The 24,079-nt window shown below is 38.1% G+C and overlaps 1 protein-coding gene across 3 annotated transcripts in view; it reads left to right on the forward strand.

The window, feature by feature from the left end:
* The window catches only part of LOC126187359 (uncharacterized), a 262,249-nt gene extending 238,760 nt beyond the window's left edge, over positions 1 to 23,489 (forward strand). For 2 of the 3 annotated variants that reach the window (XM_049928392.1, XM_049928394.1), the window contains exon 19: positions 22,371 to 23,489. In XM_049928392.1, coding sequence (XP_049784349.1) covers positions 22,371 to 22,555 — 185 coding nt within the window. In that variant the 3' untranslated portion in view covers positions 22,556 to 23,489. The remainder of the gene's footprint in view (positions 1 to 22,370) is intronic. The other variant, XM_049928395.1, reaches the window with a different exon arrangement.
* Positions 23,490 to 24,079: the final 590 nt, after the last annotated feature.

A 24,079-nucleotide genomic window follows, 5' to 3' on the forward strand; every position in this document is an offset into this window, starting at 1 on the left:
TGAATTGTTAGTGAATTATGTTGCTTTCAGTCTGAACAATTCACTGTAAAATCTTGATCTTAACGGGAGCTTTACCTGTTCCTGATGATACATGTGCAAAATCTTATAACTGCTGTGACACATCTAAATAACTAATCTTGCATTAATTCCCCACACACAAAGTGTACCATCTTAAAATAATTTTAAGAGTTTTAATGATATGTGCAGAATGGTGCAATAATGTTCATATCATTTCACACTTGGACCTTTAGTAAACAGGGACATCACTTGTCCTCATATTTACGTCATAAGTCCTAAAACAGTGCTACCAGCTATGTCCCCATCTTCCCACTTTTCACTGGGTCTGTTTTATGCCTGTTTGCGAGAAGCAGAAGAGAGTGTTGCTCCTGTACCTCTGATCTGTTATTTTGCTTACCATGTGGTAAAGCAGGAAACTACAGGGTGTTTCACAATTCATGTTACACACTTCTAGAGGTTGCAGAGGGGACTTAGTCTAAAGTTTTACATTAGATCTCATGTCCAGAAACGTCATCCAGTGATGCTATTAAGCACCAGAGTTATAGGTGCTGGCATCTGTAAATGTATGTATACATAAGGTGGTTCTGTGATGATGTGACAAACTTTCAAGGATGGTGGAGACGGATAAATGCCTCAGTTTGAGGTCAGGGTCCCCAGTTCAGAAACAAACGAGTCAAAAGTCACAAGTGAAAACCATTCTGATACCTCTGACAGTGGAATACACATACTGGTACTACTGTTGCTAAGATTGTAGGATAGACAACTTTCAGAGGTGGAATTATGGGCGAAGACAAGCATGTCAAGGGTATCAGAATGGTAATTGCTTATAACTTCACACTCATTCATTTCTGAACCAGGGACCATTACCTCAGGTTAATACATTATCCTTAGTTTGTAGCATCACAAAATCATGATGTATATCCATACATTTACAGGCACCAGCACCTATAACTTTGCCCTTCTGTAGCTCTTTGGATGATGTTTCCAGCCATGGTTTCCTATCAAAAACTTGATCTACTAAGTCCCCCATCCAACCTCAAGAAGTGTGTAACATGAATTGTGAAACACCCTTTATATTTCATGGAATGAGTGTAATGCACAGTGAATTGAAATGATTTGAGAATTGGCAGAATTTTATTCTTCCATTCCAAGTAAATGTTTGTTTTATACCTTCAACAAGTTCACTGTCAGTCCCATCCTTATCGTTGGGTAATTTGAGCTAAAACTCCATATGAGTAAATTTTAATTTAATTCTTACTTGTTACCCCACTTTTTCTGCTTCTTGTGACTGTAGCATTTCTTACAATGGTAGTGCATAGGTGGTAAGCTGAAATAATGACACGGTCCAGTCACATTAATATGACCTCCTGTCAGAAGTGAATAACCACCTTTCACGGGGTGGATGTGCAGGAAGAGTGTCAGTGAAGTTGTGGATGGTACTGTGAGAGATGTGGAGCCATACCAACTCCAGTGCTGTAGCTGACAGCACTAGGTTTCACTGTGGAAGATCCATTGGACGAACAGGCTGGTAGAGATACCCCCACAGATTCTCAATTGGGTTTAAATAAGGTGAGTTTGGTGGCCAGGGATATGGTAAACTCATCCTGGTTCTTTTCGAACCATGCACATACTCTGTGAGCTGTGTGACACGTTGCATTGTACTGCTGGTAGATGCCATTGTACTGAGGGAAAAAAAACTTTTTTTTTTTAAGCGTGTACATGGTCCCCAAGTGTAGAAGCATTCTTGTGTTGATCCATGTGCCTCCCAGAAAGGATCCACGCAAGGAATGCCACAAAAGCATTCCCTATATCATAGTGCTTCCTCCTTCAGCATGGACCCTTCCAACAATCATTACAAGGTTGTACATGAGAAAGGCCATCTGTCCAATGGAGTGTAAAACATGATTCATCCGAAAAGGCCACCTGTTGCTGCTCATTGGACATCCAGTTGCAGTATTGGCATGCAAATTCCAGCCTTTATTGCCAATGAACGGCAGTCAGCTTTGGTGCGTGAACCAGGTATCTGCTGCAGAGCCCATAAGTAACAATGTTCGCTGGACGGGAGTTGAGGAGACACTGTTGGTAGCCCATTCATTCATCTCGATGATCAGTTGTTTCGCCTGTACATATCTCCGCAGCCATTTTTTACCCCTGTCATCTGTGGTCCGTGGTGCACAACAGTTGCCTCAGCATCAGTTTTGGATAGACCATTTTGCCATTTGCAGTATACTATAACCACAGCAGCATGTGAGCAGTTTACAGACTTAGCTGTTTTGGAAATGCTTCCCTGTGCGGCGGCGCGGTTCTTTCCATCCCTTTTATGGCTGACCTGCACCTACCTGTGAACATTGTCTCAGCAGATCATCAGTAGGAAAGCTGAGTGAAACCTACTGTACTTTGACGTGAACCAGGCTGCAATTTAAGTCACTAATCTACGTGTCAGGAGAAAGTTTTCACACAAATGAAAGTTTGGAAATTTTGTCCTCAGTTAATATATTCTGAAACTTAGGTGAACAAGTATCGCTGCCAAGCTCGTGCTAGTCTTAACACAGTCACTCATAATCCCTTTCACTCGCGTTAGCAAGTTTATGGTGTTGCATTTCCTAAAAATGTAATAGCTGCAAAAATACTGATTGTTTTTGATTGATAATGCTTGCCAAATATTAAGTCTGTCGGTACCAAATACAGTCACAGTTTTTAGCCACCGACCTGCTCAATATGTCATGTGGAATATTTGTCTTTTCTCATCACAAAATTCACTTAAAAATTCCGAAATTTCTACATAAACACATTGGAATAATTATGCCGTCACTTTCCAACACTTTTGATGTATGAAACATTGTTAGATCCAGCAACTTATGTTTCCATCGGAACTACTACTACACACGTCCAATCTGTTTCATGGCTGGGCCTTGACTTTTCTCTAGAATACTCTAAGTCGTCTCTACCGGCAGATAAAGGCGTGCGAAGAATATTGCTTTACCATTGGTCAATTTACTCAACAGCCAATAGCAAAACAACACTTTCCCGCGTCAGTCCGCACTTTTCATCAATAACCAATCGCAAAATATTAAACCTAATGACTGCACCTTTTACTGATGTAATTATCTAATATGCTGAAGTTTTGTTTATGCATTAAGTTATTTACTATTGTTATTTATACCTGAATTAACTTTCCCTTTATCATAAACTTACTTTACAAATCTATTCTACAAAAATCCCCTTTGTTCATATCCATACTTGTTTGAAATGTTCCCACACTAAATCCTACTACATAACTCATTAAACAATTATCTTCATATTAACATTAATCCACACTCACGCATCATTCATACTGTTAAAACACATTTATAACATTTTACATACACAAAAAGACATATAACACTTTATGAAAATACTGGAACAGTTTATGAAAAACATTCTATTTCTTTAATGCACTCTACTGGGCACAATCGAAACTAAATCTGTCCCCTATCCAATACTGTCCTCTATCGGCTCATACATAAACTACGTGCGCATCCAGTCTCATGTCACCATCTGTCACTATCCAGCTCTGAGGCACATCTCCCACTTAATCGCCTCCAAGGCAGGATCGTTATACGGCGCTACGCCTCACCTGCTTGGCCTGAAAGCCACTGATCGTGCCCTTTTGGATCAGGTAAATGGCTTCGTTTCTGCTTTCTGAAGATGACTGCATTGTTTTCTGCATACCCTTCAAACACACTTTATATATCTTCTGATGTTAGTGCTGCCACCTGTTGCCTGTGAGTGGTCATTGCATGTTTGTGTCAGACATAGGTGGTGGTAACACTAATGTGACTGGATTGTACAGATGGTGATGTTTGCCATGTTCAGGTTTGGTGAATATGGTTTTTACTGTGTTTGGGGCTGATCAGTGCTGCCTTTCAGCTATTACCATAAGTTCTGGTCATGTTTTAACTGCCACTGGATAGCTGTTATGACAAAACAGGAGTTAGCAGGCAACCTCTGGGGTCCCTTAAAGCAGACCTTCTGTATCAGACTATCTCAGATTTGCTGAGCTAACCCTGAATCAACTTTCATATCACATACTGTGTGTGGGAACTACATAAAATCCAGTGTTAAACCTTTCAACATTCTCATTTCTTAGAATAGACAGCCAGAGAATGTTAAAACCAAAACCAAATATAACATGCTTTCTGCAATATTACTAAAGATTTGTTAATTTGCATCTTGGGTAATCATTTCAGAATTTATGAGTGTGTACCATTTTCACACCAGAAGAAGATAGCAGTGACTTGGGCTGCGACAAGGATACAAATAACAATCCTTTTTGCAGTCACCTTTCTAAGTCAGTGGCAAATCTGCTTGTGGATGCGTGCACAGGAGACATAGTCCATGAGAGTATTTTGAATTTGGTGGAAGTGAACATTAAGATCAGTCTTGGGATTGTAGTAGATCTCTACTCTATCAAAAAGGCTCTCTCACACTTTCTGGCCTACTGATAGTTCTAAGATTTTTAGATTTTAAACAAGCACCGATTTTAAAGATATGCACACAGACATGTTTAATTAGGGTGTACCACTGCTGTCAGGCAACATAATTGTTCAAGATATCAGGGAATCCTTAACAGTTATTGTAGTAAGGAAATTGTGCATTCTGTTAGGTACTGTCCATGTAGGAACCAAGGGGAACATGGTAGCTGATGATGTAATGAATGAGTCTATTGGGCACAAACAGGCATAATGTGCCATCTCACAGCATTTAGCTGTAACAGACAGTAAGTTCACTCATTTGTTGCCTTCAGAGGTGTGTAAACTTCGTCCATCCAGGTATGACAAAGATACATAACTTTTCTGTAGTGAATTATCTTGATGACGTTGAAGTTGGAAGCTGCTGTTGACATTTTGTTGTTTTTGCAAACTATTTTTTTTACCTTATATGAAACACAGGGCCACAATTTATTTCTTTAAAATATCATACAAAGATCATCACTATTTTTCTACTTAAAGCCTAAAATCTGTAACATGTGAATTGTGTTTAATTTGTTTCAATTGCTCACCTAGAATTACAGTGATTCAGTAAATTGATTTTTATAGGCCAGCTTCTTTGTGACATTTTTTTCATTGCGACAGCATGTCATCAGCATCATAGTCATCTAGAAATTTATTTTTTAATACTTTTTCGTGAGTAGGTGTTGTGTACGTAACTGCACTGACATTTTCTGTCCAGTTGTGCATCTCTGGCAGATTTCTTTCTTTTGTTAGTGTATGTTTTGGGATACTTGAGGGTGCTTGATTATTATGTTTTATATGGGGAAGTGTCTGTGTATAATTTATTGAATGCTGCAAACAGTGTTTTGTTTCACAGTGTTGTATTGTTATTCTAGACTTTCTATCCTTCTATCACTGCTTTTTGCATATGGTAGCTATCCTCAGTTGTGAATTTTTGATACAACTATTGCTTTCTCTGAGGATCTTGAGATCAGTCTCAATGTTGTTTGGAAGGTGGATTTCTTGTAAGAGATGATCTGCAAAAGTGTAGCGTTGTACTATCACTTTTTAAGGTTCTGAGATTTTCAGAATATCTAGTTTTAAAATTTCTTCCCATTTGATCTGTATTGGTATGAACCAGAGGTGGGTATGAACTAGAGGTTGACAGATATGTTCCAGCTTTGGAAGAGTTGTTGTGAAGATCTTAGCATTAAAATTTTTCTATCCTGTGTTGTTTGTGCAGAATGATATTTGTGATGCTTGCTTCTTAAGAATGTTTCTGACTGGACATTTTTGTTTCTGTATGTTAATATGTGCCAAGTTCTGTTTTTTAGGGTGTTTCTTGTTCCCTGTGTTTCTCATGCACTAGTGCTCCTGATTGGTAATATATTCATAATTTTTTTAGTTTGCTTTTTTTAAATTTGTTGTTTGGTTTGTGTATATTATTTGTGTGCTGTACCCATTTTCTCCAGTTACATAGTGTACTGTGTTTAGTTACTATGTATAACTGAGTTTGTCCCAAGGAGTTCAGTTAAGCCTATGTAGTGTTCATCTAAATTTTAGAAACTTTGTGGGTAATTGGAATTCTTGTGAGTGATTGTATGTGGGGGTGCTGGTTCCATGCATATTCCAAAATTATGTTCGTCGTTGACTGAGTATGGTGATGTCTAGAAAATTTAAGTTTCATGTCTACTACAGTCTCATTGGTGAATTTTATTCAGATAGATTTGCACACTGACCATTGTTGGTTGAGCACATTGGTAGACCTTTTTGTAACTATAACTCCTCGTGGAAAGTGCAGTTGTTCTGTTCTGTTGTAATCTATAAGGTGGCTTCAATTTCATCTGTGTGTGCATTCGTTGCTTTCCTTTGTTTCTGCAGATGTTCTTCAATGCTAATTTTTTTTCCTGTGGGCATATTTATTTACACCAGTGTGATTTCATAAGATATAAAATTTGATGTTGGTGGTATATTTACACCTTTATATTTCCTATCAGTTCATTGGTGTTTTGTAGGTTCGTATTGTGTGAAAGTGTACAGCTCTGTAGTAATCTATACAAAGATAACAAAATGTTATGACCACTGCCACTGCGATGTTGGATGCTGTCTGGTGGCTTTGCTTGCATATGACATGGTTACAAAAGTATGTAAACAGAGCAGTCATGGATGGGGTAACATATTAGCAAAGATATGGGCTGAAAATGGGGAGATCCGTTGAGATACATGACTTTGACAAAGGGCAGATTATTATTATGCAGAACCCTGTGAACAAGTATCTTGACAACGACAGCATTGTTTGAACATTCATGTCCTACTGTCATGAGCATCTACGGAAAGAGGTAGAACAACAGTGAAACTACCACTAGATGCTAAATGGTTGAATGTCCACAAATCTTCACAGAACGTAGGGTTCGGAGGCTTGTCTGCTCTGTAAAGTAAGATAGATGGTGGTTTGTGGCATCTGTGCCAAAAGAGCGCTATGCTGGTGCATCTTCAAGTGTTTCAAAGTATGCAAATCATCATACATCATTGAACATGGAACACCGCAGCAGACCACCCCTATGTATTCATATGTTGGCCCAACAACATTGTCAATTGTGATTGCAGTGGGCATGGAACTATCAGGATTCAACCATCGAACAGTGGAAATATGTCGGCTCTTCGGGTGAATCATTTTTTGCTACACACGAGGTCAATAGTGTCTCCACAAACGCTGTCATCGAGGTGAACAGCAGCTTGAAAAGTGCATTGTGCCACAGTCGCAGGCTGGTGGGAGCAGTATTATGCTATGGGAGACGAACTGCAAACCGTTTGGCATGCCTTCATGCTCGATATCTTCCCCCATGGCGATTTCATCTTTCAGCAGTATAATTGTCTGCGACTCAGAACAAGAACCATGTTACATTGGTTAGAGGAGCATTGTCGAGAACTCACATTGATGTCTCAGTGACCACATTTGCCTGACGTAAATCTTAGTGACCCAGGTGGCTTCCATATCAGCTGCTATCACCATGTACGCAAATCAACGGCCTGCTACTTACATGAATTGCATGACGTGTGCGTAGACATTTAATGCCAAAACTACCAGCAAACTGTCGGAACCCTGATATGCAGAATCAGTGATGTATTTCATTCCAAAGACTGTGTGTGTGTGTGTGTGTGTGTGTGTGTGTGTGTGTGTGTGTAGCTAGGTGGTAAGATAGTGTATTTTTTATGTTAATTTACAGGTCTAATTTGACAGTTACGTTTGTATATTTTATTTTTTATGTTAGTTTACAGGTCTAATTGGACAGTTACGTTTGTGTATTTTTTGTAGAGTATTTAGGTTGGATGCAAGGTATTCTTTTGGGTCATATGTTTTGATTGAAATTTTGTGATGATAATTTTGAGGGTTTTTAGAAGTTTCTGTATATTTCTTTTTAATATCATGGTGGGGTCATCGACTAATTGAATAATGTTCTCTTCTATGAATTCTGCTCATACACTGATGTATTCTGTTTCACTCACAAGGAATTCTGTTTAAAAACAAAGCTTATTAGTGGGTTTGCCCAGCAGTGGTCAATGTGCAGACTTATTTCTCAACCATACTGAAAACAAAATATTCAATGAAATTATGCTTCCAAAACATTACAAGGTTGTATATTGGAACATGAAACTAACTTGCAGGGCATTTCCTTTATCTGCCTTGGTGGTGATTGCTTTCTGTTCTTGTATATACATATTTGTTTAGTTTTCTGGAGATGTTTTTGTTTGCTGTTTTCTTTTTGAATGAATGTGGGTCTTGTTGTATCATCTGAAATAGGTACCTCATTCATACAATTATAGCTGGTGATGACTTCAAGCCACTCTCAATATGTTGGCAAAGATACATGTTCTTTTACTGGTGGTAGATATAAAGCTTCGCCATTTTCTCACAGAATTATTGTGAGCTGTTAGTTCAGGGGCCAACTCAAAGTGTAAATGGTTGTGAAAACATACTTGACCTCTTAGCAACAAATAATGTGGAGCAAATGGGATCAATAGATAGAATTGATGGAGGCCATTGAAAAAGTCCAGAGAAGGGTAGCCCATTTTGTATTATAAAATAGGGAAGGGAGTGTCACAATATCATGAGGGTCATTCCACATCAAAGGGACCAATTCCAAATGTAATGAAATTTGGTGTGAAGGTTCCATATGGTCTTTGATGGTCATATACCAAATTTCAGTCCAGTATCTTCAATGGCTGAATTTTTAGGGGCTGTTAAAGAGAGACTACTCATCTTCGTATCACGTACGAAGGTGCAAATGCACCAAGTTTGCTATGCTTTTTTTGGAAGTTCCAACAAACATTTGGTCATTTGCTTTAATATACCTAGGCAACTTTTTATGCTCAGTCACACCATGGCAAAAATTAGGGATTTAGCCACACCTAAACATAGATACAAACCTCTGAAGTGGCTAAAAAATTCGTCACACTATTCTGAGAGCTAAGGTTTGACAGACCACTACTACTTTTCATACAAACCAGTCACACAAACACTTTGAGACTTATTCATATATATGATGTCTATATACAGATCAAATTTAATTAACATTGGATGCCTAGATGAAAAGATATGCAACTGTGAAGTTGGTCAAAATTTTCTACATGCAAATTTTACGGTACGTCTGGGAGACAGTATCTCAACTGTGTCTTGTTCAATTCCTTTTTTCTTGCCACAGCTGGAAAGAGCATGCTTTAGGTTTCAAAGCTATATTGTTAAATTTCTGGATCTTGCATATTGATGAGTAAGAATAACTATCAAAAGTAGGGAAAGGGAATTATCAGTACGTATAAAAAGTTAATACAGTTTGAAGTTGTAATTCAAAAAATGTGTAATTGTAGTGTCTTTTAATAGTATGAGATTTGCCTTTGGTTTGGGGAAAGTAACTTTGTTAATGAGAAGCGTTTTTACATTATATACAGAATATAAATATAATAAAAACTCAGCAAATGCTCTTAAGATTATAAAATCTAGACGATTGTAATGGAAAGCTATGTTGCTTTAGAATGTGTTAACCCTACAATGCATGGTGATGCATATATGCATTGTCACTCAGTTTCCATTGGCATTATAAAGCAGCAATAGTTTTTTAAGCCCCTATCCTTGCAGTATTGATACATTGCTGAATCAGCACTCTCAATTGTTGCTTTCATTATTGGCAATCTTGACAGTGTCAGTCTTATGTGCGGTATAATCTTTGGTGTTGACATTGTGCAATCTTACTGTTGAGTACTAAGTGTTTGAATACTCATTAATCAATGTTGTAGCTGAAGGTAAGCCCTAAAATGAGGCTGAATCTGTTGTGCTTCAAACCAGAGATGCTGAGTCACAGATAGGCACAACAAAAAGACTGTAACAAATAAAGCTTTCGGCCAGTAACGCCTTGGTCAAAAATAGATGACACACACACACACACACACACACACACACACACACACACACACACGCCCGCAAATGCAAACACAACTCACACACACCACTGTAGTCAGGCAGTTGAGGCCTGAGACTACAGTCGTGTGTGAGAGTTGCATTTGCGTATGTGTTTATCTGTTGTCTATTTTTGATGAAGGCCTTACTGGCCAAAAGCTTTATTTGTGACAGTCTTTTTCTTGTGCCTATCTGTGAATCGGCATCTCCTCTATATGGTGAGTAGCAACTTTCCTTTTCATAATATTGTTACATTTCATCTAGGATTTTCCATAGTTTGATGCCTCAAACCAGGATACTCATGAGCTTTCAAAATTGCTTGTTATAGGTTAACAAACTATTGTATAAAATGAACAAAGAGACCCTTGCATTCTGTTACCTTGATGGATCAGATGGAGCTGATTGCCATAAGTTATCGCCACTCTGTTATGGCAAAAGTCAACTACAATCAGTTAAGGAAATGTCACCAATGGACAGTGAGCTTCTGCGACATAGGTCTTGGCTTGATTTTGATGCCCAAATTTGTTCATACTTTAACGCCTTGTTGTTGTCAAAATTTCAATTCCTCAGAAGACTTGCTGCAACCCATTTGGTTAAGAAAAACACTTAACGAAGAAGGCTTTAATGCCAGTAAACATTTCAGCATCTGATAGGTTGAAGTTACTGACCAATGAAGTTTTTAACATGATCAGAAAATTTGTATCAAATTTGAACATGAAGTGGTCCAGAAAGAATCATCCCACCAGGATAACCAAGAATCACCATCCACTGAAGACACGGATGTTGTTGATGCTTGCTTTACTGCTAATACTTCATTACCAAATAGCTGTTGCTCAAATAAATATGGAGAGTGCCAAAAATGTAAAAATATGGGCATCTTAATTCAAGAACATAAGACTAAGCTTCAGACTTCAAGCAATTACTGTAAAGTTCAAATTTTGCCCTAAATAGCTGAACTATTGAAAAAACAGGTAAAGAGTTTGCTGTTTCAACTAAAATGGTGAAGAAGGCAAGGAAACTGAAGATATACATTGGATTTTGGCAACACCTGCTAACGAAAAAGGAGAAAAGATCAATGATGAAATAAAACAAAATGTTCTCACCCCCTTTTTTTGTGCAGATTATGAGTTTTCTTGTTTATTCCCAAGCGAAAAGGAATGTGTTGCAGTAAGAATAAATGGGGAAAAGATTCACAAGCATTAACACCTGATCCTTTGTAACCTGAAAGGAATGTTAATTGCATATTATAAGCAATATGAAGACCAAATGAGGTTCTCAAAAATTTTTTGAGCTCAGCCCGAAATGGTGTACTACAGTTGGTGCTTCTGGATCACATTCAGTATGTGTATGTGCACTTCATTAAATGTCATATGTTTGCTTCAGCAACAACCATCTAAGATGACAACAAGGATCCGATGAAAAAACTCTATACACTTTGGAATCAAAAGATTGTATGCTGCAACATTGTGAGGAATGTCCAAAAAGAATGCAACTAGATGCTTTTTTGGAAGACGCTTTTAGAGACGATGACCCTGAAGAAACAATGTAATACAAGCAGTCGGTCCATAATGACAGACACACATCGAAGACATGTTGGACAACTGTTGAAGGTTTCATGGAGGCATTGATTTTGAAAATTATCAGCTTAAGACACTATCACTTTGTGTCAAAACACCAAAGTTTATACCTTAAACAGCTAAAAAGCAAGCTTGCAGAAAAGGAATTAATTATATTGGTGGATTTTGCTGAGAGTTATTCACTTGTTGATCAAGATGCTGTGCAAGGATTTCGTTGGGAGACTTGTCAAGCCACGTTACATCCATTTGTTGTCTATTTTTGTGACAAAGAATGTCAAAGTATTAGCATTTGTATTATCAGCAACTGTCTTTCTCATGATACCATTGCTGTCCATGCCTTTCAACTAATGTTAATAGCATATTTAAAGACAAAGATTAAAAACATTAAGAACATTTATTACCTTAGCGATGGGTCAGCTGCTCAATATAAGAATTTCAAAAATTTCATCAAATTATGTCTGCACGAAAAGGATTTTGGCATCACTGCTGAATGGATTTTTTTTTAGAACAAGCTACAGTAAATCGCCTTGTGATAGCATTGGGGGAACAGCAAAAAGATTAGCAACCTGTGCTAGTCTGCAGAAGCCCTTAGATAACCAAATATTGACATCACATGATTTGTTCAAATTCTGTGATGATAGTATTCCAGGCATAAAATAAACACTAAAAACATAGTACACGCTCCACTTCTGCAGATCATCTCTTACAAGTAATCCACCTTCCAAACAACACTGAGACTGATCTCAAGATCCTCAGAGAAAGCAATAGTCTCTACCAAAAACTCACAGCAGAGGATAACAACTACATGCAAAAAGCAGTCATAGAAGAAAAGAGTCTGGAATGAAAACACTACACTGTGAAACAAAACAATGTTTACAAAACTCAAGAAATTATACACAGACACTCTCCCATATAAAACATAATAATCGAACACACTCAAATATCCAAAACATCTGTTTCTCAATCTCCCTCCCTGCCCCCCTCCCTCCTTCTCCCCCCCCCCCCCCACCCTCTCTCTCTCTCTCTCTCTCTCTCTCTCTCTCTCTCTCTCTCTCTCTCTCTCTCAGACACACACACACACACACACATCACATCACATCACATCACATCACATCACATCAATCCTCCCCCAGCAGATACACCACAACAATTCTCACTAAAATAATCAAAATTAGCACCACACTGAACAGAAGATCAACAGTGAACAAGTTGGCAGCGACAATAACACAGTGCCTGTCTATAAATACGGAGATTTATATGTTTGAGCAAATACTCCTTTGTGAAAAATTTGTGTGAAGAAAAAAGGGTAAGAGTAAGATATAATAAAAGATGTGGGATACAGTGTACACAGATGTAATAGAAAGAGAAACCCACTAGAGATGCACATCTGGACAGAAAATGAAAGTACATTGACATACACAATACCTGCTTGCGAAAAAGTATTAAAAAATAAGCAATTTTCTTCATGACTAAATTGTCGATGACATGCCGTCAAAATCATAAAAGTCACAAAAAAAGGTGTCCAGTAAAAATCAGTTTCCTCAAGCATTGTAATTCCAGGTGATCAGTTGGAACAAATTAAACTAAACGTGCATGCTACAGTTTGTAGGCTTTAAACAGAAATATTATTATGAACTTTGTGTGGTATTTTATGGAAATAAATCATGACTCACAGAAGATGCCACAATGTGTCTAAACGTGACTGGGTTATTAAAAAAGAAAAACACTGACTTTTGCGTAAGGTGGAGTTTAAAAAAGCCAAACTTACTTGAAGTGCTATCGTTGCCACACTCCATTGATGCATTGATGCAAAGATTCCTCCTCTGGCAGAAAAAATGGACATTCATGGATAGCATGCACCATACTCTTACAGGTTGCTTGGAAAAAAGGTTCCATTATTTACAGAGGATGTAGTAGGCAAAAAGGAAGAAAATAACATTTCTTGTGAACCCCATATCTTCAGAGTTACAGTCAGCTAAAACTACTGTAATGATCACCATGTCTTTGCATTACTCTTCACAACATGTGCTTAAGGTGACCGCCACCCATTGCAATGCAGCCTTCTACCCTACATCTCATAGAATCACGCTCTTTCTGACACCTCTGGTTGTTGCTGGATTGCGCCACAGTCATGGAACATGTGTTGTGTATCCACAGTATTTATGGAGACCACATACCCTATAATTTTCATGTGTCCCCAGAGCAAAAAATGCAGAGTTAAGATTAGGAGAAATGGATAGGTCAAGGTATTGGCCTTCTTCAACCTATATGTTGCTCTTGAAAGACTCATGTTAGGTGTTGCCTCAGGTGAAATTGAAAATGGCCCTAACCAACCAGTACATCACTAAGCAATACTTTGCTCTTGAAAGATTCATGTTAGTCATTGCCTCACCTGAAGTTGAAAATGGCCCTATCCAACCAATACATTGCTGGTAAAAGACTCTCATTAGGTGTTGCCTAACTCAAAATCGAAAAGGAACCAGTATCCCAACATACGTTTGCTGCTCCATTTTCAAGTGGAACAGGAAAAGCTCCGAGCAGGGTGGCGCAGTGGTTAGCACACTGGACTCGCATTCAGGACGACAACGGTTCAGACCCGCATCTGGCCATTGTGATTTAGGTTTTCCATGATTTCCCTGAATCTCTTCAGGCAAATACCAGGATGAAAGGGCATGACCGACTTACTTCCCCATACTTCCCGAACCCAATGGGACTGATGATCTCGCTGTTTGGTCCCCTCCCCCAAACCAGTCAATCAGTCAACCAACCACCCACCCAGGAAAAAGCAATGACAGTAGTGGTTGTGTTTGCGCAAATAAAGTTAACAGTGCAGTGGCTGATGGGAGTGACTGTAAAACGGAAATGCCTTTATGGTTGTTTGCGTGCCACTGTACCGAGTGTCAACTTGGGCTTGTGTGATGTTTTGCGAAGTATGTATGTAGGTGCAGAAAGATTATAATGTGTCATAGAGGGATTGGGTCCTAAGCATCATATGATAATGAGCTGCATATAAATTTGAGTATCTTTTGTTGTTGTATGCCCTTCTGTATCTAAAACATTAACAAAATTTGCAGTCTATAATTGAGCAGATCAGTGGCAGGGATGTTTGTGTGGAATCCCTTGTGAATATGAGAGTGCAGTCTGTTATTGGAAACACAAGAATTGGAACAGTGAATTATACAAATGAGATTAAAATATAAAGGTAAAATGTGTGGCTGTAAGGCCCATATTACACTTCAAACACCTTTGACAAATCTTTTATAAAGTGTCTTTTATGCTAGGTGCTCCAGAGCTTGTAATTATTTGTTAAAAGATATGTTGCTGTAATCTTTAATAAAAACTAGGACCGTGCTCTAACTTTTTATAAATGATATCGTCAAATTACCCCCAGGACACTGTCAAAAATTATACAAAATGTCTTTTACAAAAGGAGCTCTGCAATATTCTTTCAGAGCTTAGGACAGTTTACGTTGGCAAATTTGTGTACTTAATGATCATCAAATAGAAGTATCATTTACCACTTAGCTTATTGATCACAGTTTTTTCAGATGTGGAACATTGTTGTTACTAGAATGGATAAAAGTGTGTTTTGTGTGGGAGTTTATTCCATGAAATATTAATATAAGAAAGAGTATTTGAAAATGCATATTGATAGTTGCATATTTTCAGCAACATGATAAATTAAAGATAGATTTGTAGATGTTCTTCCAATTTAGTGGTTCCATTTTTCACCATATTTTGGTAACTGACATTCATTTATGGCAGGAATTGGATATCCTGAAAGAAACCAAGTACAGATAAAAAGCAACATGTGAAAATTAGCATTTTCACACACATAGCACTCCACTGGACTTGTTAGCTCTTAAAATGCGCAGTAGATACACTGTGATTGAAGGTTTCTGGATACCTGGCTGAAAATGACTTACAAATTCATGGTGCCCTCCATCGGTAATTCTGAATTCAATATGGTGTTGGCCCACCCTTAGCCCTGATGGCAGTTTCCACTATCGCAGGTATATGTTCAATCAGGTGCTGGAAGGTTTCTTGGGGAATGGCAGCCCAGTCTTCACGGAGTGCTGCACTGAGGAGAGGTATCGATGTCGGTCGGTGAGGCCTGGCACGAAGTAGGCATTCTATAACATCCCAAAGGTGTTCTATAGGATTCAAGTCAGGACTCCGTGCAGGTCAGTCCATTACAGGGATGTTATTGTTGGTAACCACTCCGCCACAGACAGTGCATTAAGAACAGGTGCTTGATCCTGGTGAAAGATGCAATCGCCATCCCCAAATTGCTCTTCAACATTGGGAAGCATGTGTTGTTGTATTCTTTAGTATGAAGACAGGTTTGGTGCAGCTTTACCATGCCAGTCTGCTGTGTTAAAACTCTTCATCTCTGCGTAACTACTGCAACTTACATGCACCTTTAACGTAGTCGAACCTTGGTCTCCTTCTATAGCTTCTGTACCACTCACACTTTTCTCCATTATCTAGTGGGCTATTCGTTGATGCCTCCCATTGCATTGTATCAATCAGTCTTTTTTACTTCATTTTATTTATTTGTATAAACATAGCTGTAAATTTCTTTTCTCCCCATTTCTCTCTCATTAATTACCAGATCTACCCATCTAATCTTTAGTTTCTTTTGTAGCACTGTGTTTCTAAAGCTTTTATTCTCTTCTTTTCTGTACTGTTTATTGTCAATATATTACTTTTGTACAAGGCTGCATTCCAGACAAATACTTACAGAAAAGACTTAACATTAAAAATTTGTTATATATTGTAATATTTCTCTTTTTCACAAATACTTTTCCTGCTATTAGCAGTCTTAATTTATTTATCCTCTGTTCTCCTGCCATCGTGAGTTTTCTGTTGCAAAAATATCAAAACTAATCTACTACTTTGACAGTTTCTCTTATAGCCATTTTGCACTTCTTTCCCTTTTTTTTATTCAATAAGCATCTAACGATCACTTTGAAACTTGCAACATCCTCCTGTTCTTTCTTATCTTTGCACCTTCCCACAGTATCTTCAGTTTTAATCCGCAGACCATAAACAATAAATTATGATCAGCATCCATATTTACCCATGGAAATGGTTTGCAGTCAGTCTAGCTTTCCCTCCTTCCTGCCAGCCTACCATTCCTCCTTCCCCTCAATGTAACTCGTAACTCCCCTCCCTCTCCTCTCAGTATACCTTCCCCTACAGATAATGTTTACATACATACCTGGAAAACCACATGGTGCATGGGTGAGCTACGCTGTACCACTGTTCTACTCACAAATAGAGTGAGGGAAAAATGACTTTCAATATGCCTCCATATCAGTGCTAATTTCTCTTACCTGACATCTACGTTTGTGGCTGTAGAATGGTTCTGCAGCTACCTGCAAATGTTGGTTCTCTAAATTTTTCTCAATAGTGTTTGTGGAAAGAATGTCGTTGAACTGCGGTACTTCTCAATTCTTTAGAAAATCAAAATTACAATCTCACCACAGTTATTGAAAGAAAATAGGAAATCCGGGATCACTGGTCTTGGACAAGCTTGTGATTGTTTTACAATTTTAATTTGACTCAAAACAGACTTTATTATAAACTTCAGTTCGGACATTTGCCCTCTTACTGATGCAACATACAAATTTTCACTTTAATTGAATTACATAAACACAAATAAGAATCATATTTTGCATCCGCAACCAGAAACATAGATAGTAGGCATCGTGAATAATCAAACAAACAATTGTTCTTGTTTAACCATATCTCAAAAGGCTAGTAACACTATACACTTCCAACCCAAAGTTACACAGCCACATAATACCACAACTTCATTAAAAAAAACAAGATCTTGAAGCTCAATAAAACTGAACTGTCCACATAAACGTCCACAGTGAAACATGCTTATACTAAAACTGCAAAGTGGGCCAACCAAGGTCGCAAAACTGACACACGGGAAAAATAACAAGTTGCACATTCATTAAAGATACACAAATGATTAACATAAGTGTTGAATAAGAATGGCTAGTAATAACCAGTAAAATAACTTACAGAAATGCTAATATTAACAAATAGGCCTCACTTAACTTTAGAGAACAGCATTAAGGCCCACAGCAGTATTTGGAAGCAATAACGCTACGGCCGGCAGGCAATATGAGCGTTCACTCCCCCTGGCTTGGGCACAGGCTGACAAGCAGGCGGTGTGTATTTATATATAGTCCAACTGGCCTCACAATGCGCAGTCCTGACTAGAATCCATAATCGCACTGACGCCAGGAAACGAGCAGACTTAACAAATGGCCTGCAGCAGAAATAGATTGCAATGAAAACAAGGTCAAATCACAGCCATACTGGAATATATAATAAGCATGCCCCCAAATTCTTATGGAACAATACTCTAACAGTACCCGTCTCCCAGTAAATTAGCAGGAAACTTGCAGTTGTCTTAAGGCACTTTCAGCATTAAATAAACATACTAAATCCTGCCGTGACAAATGATTAAACCAGTAACTCTATGGCTGCCGGGCATGTGCACAACTTCAACCAGTCCCCAAGCAGTCAATATGTCCTAAAACAAGGTAAAACTAGCATGAAAACCACTAAAATCACAAACTCCACAAATGATGAGAAACGAAATGAGGAACATCAGCCACTGTGGAACCAAGTTCAGAACCATCTCCGGCAGCTACCCCTGCCACAGTAAGTTTCAGCAATCTTCTTAGTTAAACACATAACTTGGAGCTTGCAAATTATGAGCTGGGAAGCTGTTCAGCGTGAGGTGACGAACCCATCACAATTTTGCACGTCAAGGTGCCCAATGATCGGCGCCGTACATCTGGCGTGACAAGAGACTCGGGCAGTGAGCACGACGAGGCCCGTGCACCACGGTTAGGGACGCAACCTTTTTTTCAACACAAGTTGGCTCGTTGAATGCCAGCCAGAGACTCTTCCGTCACACGTTCACCCAGAAAACCGCTGGAGGGGAGCAGTCAAAGATAGCGAGACAGCCGAATATCGATATCAGTGATGCAAGTAGCCTAGCCGCTACGGCTCAGTCGTCTTTCCTCCAGGAATTCTACTTTGCATTCATGAAGTATCTCCATAATACGCCTTGTACTTATTGTACTTATCTAACAAATCTAGCGGCACACCTGTGAATTGCTTCAGTGCCTTCTTTTAATCTGACCTGATGGGAATTCCAAACATTCAAGTAATACTCAAGGATGGGTAGCACTTGTGTTTTCTATATGGTCTCCTTTATAGATGAGCTACAGTTTCCTAAAATTCTTCCAGTAAACCAAAGTTGACCGTTCACCTTCCCTACCACAATTTTTATGTGCTCATTACATTTCGTATCACTTTGGGGCATATCAAGGCATTCCACCTTGGAGATACATAATAGATTTGACTGCGTCAAGCTGCACACCACAGATACTGTATGTGAACACTACAGGATTGTTTTTTTCTACTCATTTGCATTAACTTACATTTTTATACTTTGAGAGCAAGCTGCCATTCATCACACCAATCAGAAATTCGGTCTAAGTCATCCTGTATTTTACTGTAGTCAGTCAGTGATACTTTCTGGTACATTGCAAAGTCATAGGGGCACTCCTGACAATACCCTTATCTCTGACGACCACTTGCCATTGTGATCAATGTACTGGATTGTATTACTTAAAATGTCTTCAATCCACCCACAGATTGAGAAACTTATTCTGCATGCTCGTACCTTTGTTAAGTTTACAGTGGAGCACCATGTCAAACTCTTTCTAGAAATCTAGGAATATGAAGTTTACCTGTTGCCCTTCATCAATGGTTTGCAGTATATCATGAGTGTAAATGTCAAGCTGAGTTTTGCATGAGTGTGAAAGGAAGTGTAGTATATTCAAACTGAGAATATGCTCAAGAAAACCAATGTTCAGGCTATTGATCTGTAATTTTGTGGATCCATTCTTTTATCCTTCTTATCATACAGGAGTTGCCTACGCATTTTTCCAGTTGCTTGGGACATTGCACTGGGCAAGAGATTTGCAGTAAATGCAAGATAAGTAAAGGGCCAAGGGCTCTGTAAAACCAGATTGGGATTCCATCTGGATCTGGTGACTTGCTGTTTTTCACTCTCTTTCAGTTGCGTCTCTTTGTCAGGTATGCCAGTAACTATGTCCTCCATACAGGAGTCTGTGCGATGGCATATCTGTATGACCCTCCTGCATGAGTTTCTTAAATGCAAAATTTAGAACTTCAGCTTCCCTTAGGCTGTATTCTATTTCAGTGACAGACCTGTTGAGGAGCAGCTAGAGTGAATTCTTTGACTTGTTTAATCATTTTGTGTAGGACAAGAATCTTCTCGGTTCATAGCAAGATCTTTCACTAAAATGTGACTGTAAAAGTTGTTTGCTTTGCATGTTGATCACTCTTTATAGACACATGAATTTCTAATAAATTTTGCCTGTCAACGTTTCCATATTCTTTTTTTGAATTGAAAGTGCAATATTCCTTGCTGCTTCCTCAGCATTTTCTGAGTATTATTATTAAACTGCAGTGAATCTTTAGTGTTCTTAATGCACTTTCTCAGAATATGCTTCTCGAGAATGTGATTTACAATCTAAAATCTAAAGTTTGTCTGTAATTCCTCCACATCCATTATATTGGGATGAACTGATGTCCATTCATTGTCTATGTAGGATGGTAATCACTGCTTATCATCATAAATACTCTCTTAGCTTTCTTGAGGGATTTTTTAACTTAACCATCATTGCCACATTGACATCAGTCTCCCCTGCCCCCTGCAGTCTACTTGTCACCCCTCCCTCCACACCCTTGATCAGATCGTCTCCCCTCCCCCCCCTCCCCCCCCATTTTACCCTATCCCATTCAGGCTATCATCTCCTAGGTCTGTCCTCCTCCATTCAGTCTACTCTGCCCCCCCTCAGGCTACGCTACACCCAATGTCTATCCTCCCCCCTCTACCCCCAAGGTCGACTCCTGCCCCTGAGGTCTTCTACGATCACCCTCAATGAAACTACCATCTTGAAGTAACTTGCCTTCAATCCCCTTGACGTAAGTAACTTGCCCTTTGATCCCCTTGATGTATCTTACCTGTTGATATACAATATCCCTCAATTTATGTCTGTCCCACATGCACCTGATCTGCCTTTCCCTTCTCCACTTCTCTCCCTCCATCTGAGTATCCTTTCTGCTCATCCCATTTACCTCAATATCTGTTCCTTTATTTGGCCCCCACTTCCTCCTGTACCTACCTCTCTTCTCAGACCCCCTTGAATTTTCTCTCCTCCCCCTCCCACTCTCTATTTTATCACTTCTCCCTCCATATCTCTATGACAGTCCTGTTTCCACTCCTCCACATTACTGGGAAAGGGTTGCTAGATTTAGTACATCTGGTTCCCAGTAATTTAGTGCAATGATATTTATGACCTGGGAAACTGCTGTGACTTTGAATGATCACGCATTTTCCTTTCCAGTTCTTACTGTTTTTGTTTTTTGTTGTTGTTAAAATCCCCACAATGTAGTGTTATTTCTGATCAGTCCATGTCCATTTTGGTTGCTGCCCTGAAATGGTTGGGTTTAAATCTGAAATATAATTTCACATTATCTTACGTGGCAATGGTATAGCTTCAAGTAGAAACACCTTTATTCATTGTTATATAGCTATTTAAATATAGTACAAATTCTGTAATCCATGTCTCGCTCTAATCAAGTAAAGAATTGTACTGGCCAAGAGAAGAAAAATTCTCAACAAATTTGTGTTGCTGAATTGCTTTTCAGACAATTCAGTAATATGGTATTTATGTTTTCCCCCGCTACTCACCCCTTGGCTACTGTAACTCATTGTGAAATTGAGTGTATAAGTGTACTTTGGTCTGCCACATTAGTTGAATGTAAACAGTTGGTTTTTTCATGTGATACATAAATGGGAAGGTAGATGAAGGCATCACCTTCATTCTTCAGAGTGTCATCATGTTGCTTCATTATAAAAGAAAATGTAACTGTTATCATATTTGAGTCATCCCTATAACTTTAGTAGCAATTTTAGCGTATATAGTATATATGTTAAGTATATGACTGTCTCTTCTTGTCTATTAATAAGCTTGCCAAAGGACTGTATTGGAAAGATGAACTGTGCTTGTAATGTAGGATGGTCAAGTGTATGACAGACATAATATATAACAGTGAAAAATCCAGGCTGAAATAATGACCTCCTCCTAAACCCTATGAAAAGGATAGATTACTACTCGCCATATAGAGGAGACGTTGAGTCACAGACAGGCAACAGAGACTGTTATATATTGGAGACATTACCACTGTTTGTGTTTTTCTACTTTAGGAGAATGAGGACTTCTGGCCGAAAGCCCAAATATGTAGCACTCTTTTTAATTGTGGCTGTCTGGGAGTGAATGTCTCCTCTGTATGGTGGGAGCAATCTGTCCTTCTCATAATACTGTCATAAATAATGTATATTTTGATGGAGATACTACGGAAATTATATGTTTGTTTTGCTACCACATATCATGATGTCATTAAGTCTGTCTCTTACTGTTGTTGTTTGAAATAAACTATGGGTAAATGCGTGCTAATCTTCAGAATATTACTAGTAAAGGTATACTGAAAATAAACAGGTGAGTCATGTAATCTAAATGAAATATGTAGTGAAATTAAATTTTATTGCAATTATAGTTGTTCATGTGGAGCATGACTTGCAAGTGATTTGTGTAATTGGTATTTATTAATTGGGCCCCTATTCTTGTATTTAGAACCAAAAACAGTGCAGTTAGGTGAAACTTATGACCTGATCTAAGACACTAAATCAATGCCTATTTGACAATTTGTGATTTGTTTCAGAGAGTGTTTTTGCACCAAAGGATATTGACCTTGAAAATGGTGACATTGATGACGACGAGAGAGAACTGGAAGCTTTCAAACGGTTCTGTTTCAATTCTGTTCCACCAAAGCGTAAGGAGAAAGTCCATCTAAATATAAAGGACATAGTTTTGAAGAAAAAGTCATCAGCTATTGGCTGTAGTTGACTGTCTCGTATTGTGAAATAGTGAAACTAAAAATTGAATTTTTTTGTTGTGACGTCACCAATAAATGGTATCCAAATTTTGTTTGAAAAGTAATTTTGCTAATGATAGTAATGTGTTCATGAACAATTCTGAATGTATACATATACTGCCATGAGGTATTGTAGGATCATTTTTGAACAGTATTTAATGAAACTAGAACTATTAGAAGTAATTTATTTTCAGTCTAGCAGTTTTGCTTAGTAACGGCCATCTGTAACTATTTAAGACAGCATTTAATCATGCAATGTGTACTTAAAATTGCTACATTTGGCTCTGTGACATGTTGAAGTATTTTTTGTTTTTGTTTTTTTTTTCCTTCAAATAGCTGACTTTGAACATAGTAATGTGAAACAGAAGCAGATAATTTGTGCTATACAATGGTGCTTCCATGATGAAAGTTTAATTTGCATTTTTCACAGTTCAAATTTGCCACATTGATTAGTGATATGTTACACTTCAGTCATGGACATATGCTGTCAGTTTTTAAACTGACAAATTCTTATAATAAAAAAAAAAAAAAAGGTGCTGTGTTGTAGCTCTCTCCACTGCCTACATCTTATTTGTCGACGGAAGAGCTGAAAACACCAATAGGTTAACTTTTGAATTATAAGTGACTAAGATTCTGTAATTTTTTAAAACTGCCATGATCTTGTATTTATGTGTCCATTTTTGGATATATGCCGAATGCTTGACTATATAGTTGAACATTTTGTAACTCTATGATAAAGACTTTCTGAGAATGAAATGCTTGAAATGCAATAAGAGATGTGTTCATTCACTGCAAATATTTATAAGAACTTCGAGATATAGAACTGTAAGATCATGCTATGCATGATATTGGAGCTTTAAAACTTGAAGCCTGAAAAAAATTACTGAAATATAGAACTGAAGTGCATTTTTTCTTTGTTTTCTTCCCAGTATGAACTGAAACCAAGAACTATTTCCTTGTTCCACATTTATCCCATTTGTCAATTATTGCTATATGAAAATATGTTTGTAACATTTCTTCATTTTTTTATGTAGTGAAAAGCCAAACCAAGGGCAAGAGTACCCTACTGGAAAAAGGTGCAAGTGACAACTATGAATGTAATGCAGATAATCACAATAAGCCAGAATACCTTGAAGTAATTGATTACCATAAATTTATAAATGACAAAAATCTCAGTTGTCATGAAATTTAGCCTGCACAATCTGTCCTTTGCCTAATGCCCATGGGAAACCAACCCAAATAACCACAGGCTGTGCGGCTTGTCTGAAAATTAAATTTATTCTTTTAGCTTCCTGCTCGTCTAAGGTTACATTGTACATATACAAACAAGAAGTCTGGGGTTTGGCTGTGTTACTGTGTAAGTTCCTAAAATAATCACCAGACTCTTACATATGTTGCTCAAAGAACTTTTTACCAGCTAAAGTTTGATTCGCTCTCTTTTTGTATTGTGTATTTATTCATTTAGTTTTTTTTAAATTCTTGATATGTAGGGCAAT

This window comes from Schistocerca cancellata, chromosome 5, assembly GCF_023864275.1.
Source record: "Schistocerca cancellata isolate TAMUIC-IGC-003103 chromosome 5, iqSchCanc2.1, whole genome shotgun sequence".
NCBI lineage: Eukaryota > Metazoa > Arthropoda > Insecta > Orthoptera > Acrididae > Schistocerca > Schistocerca cancellata.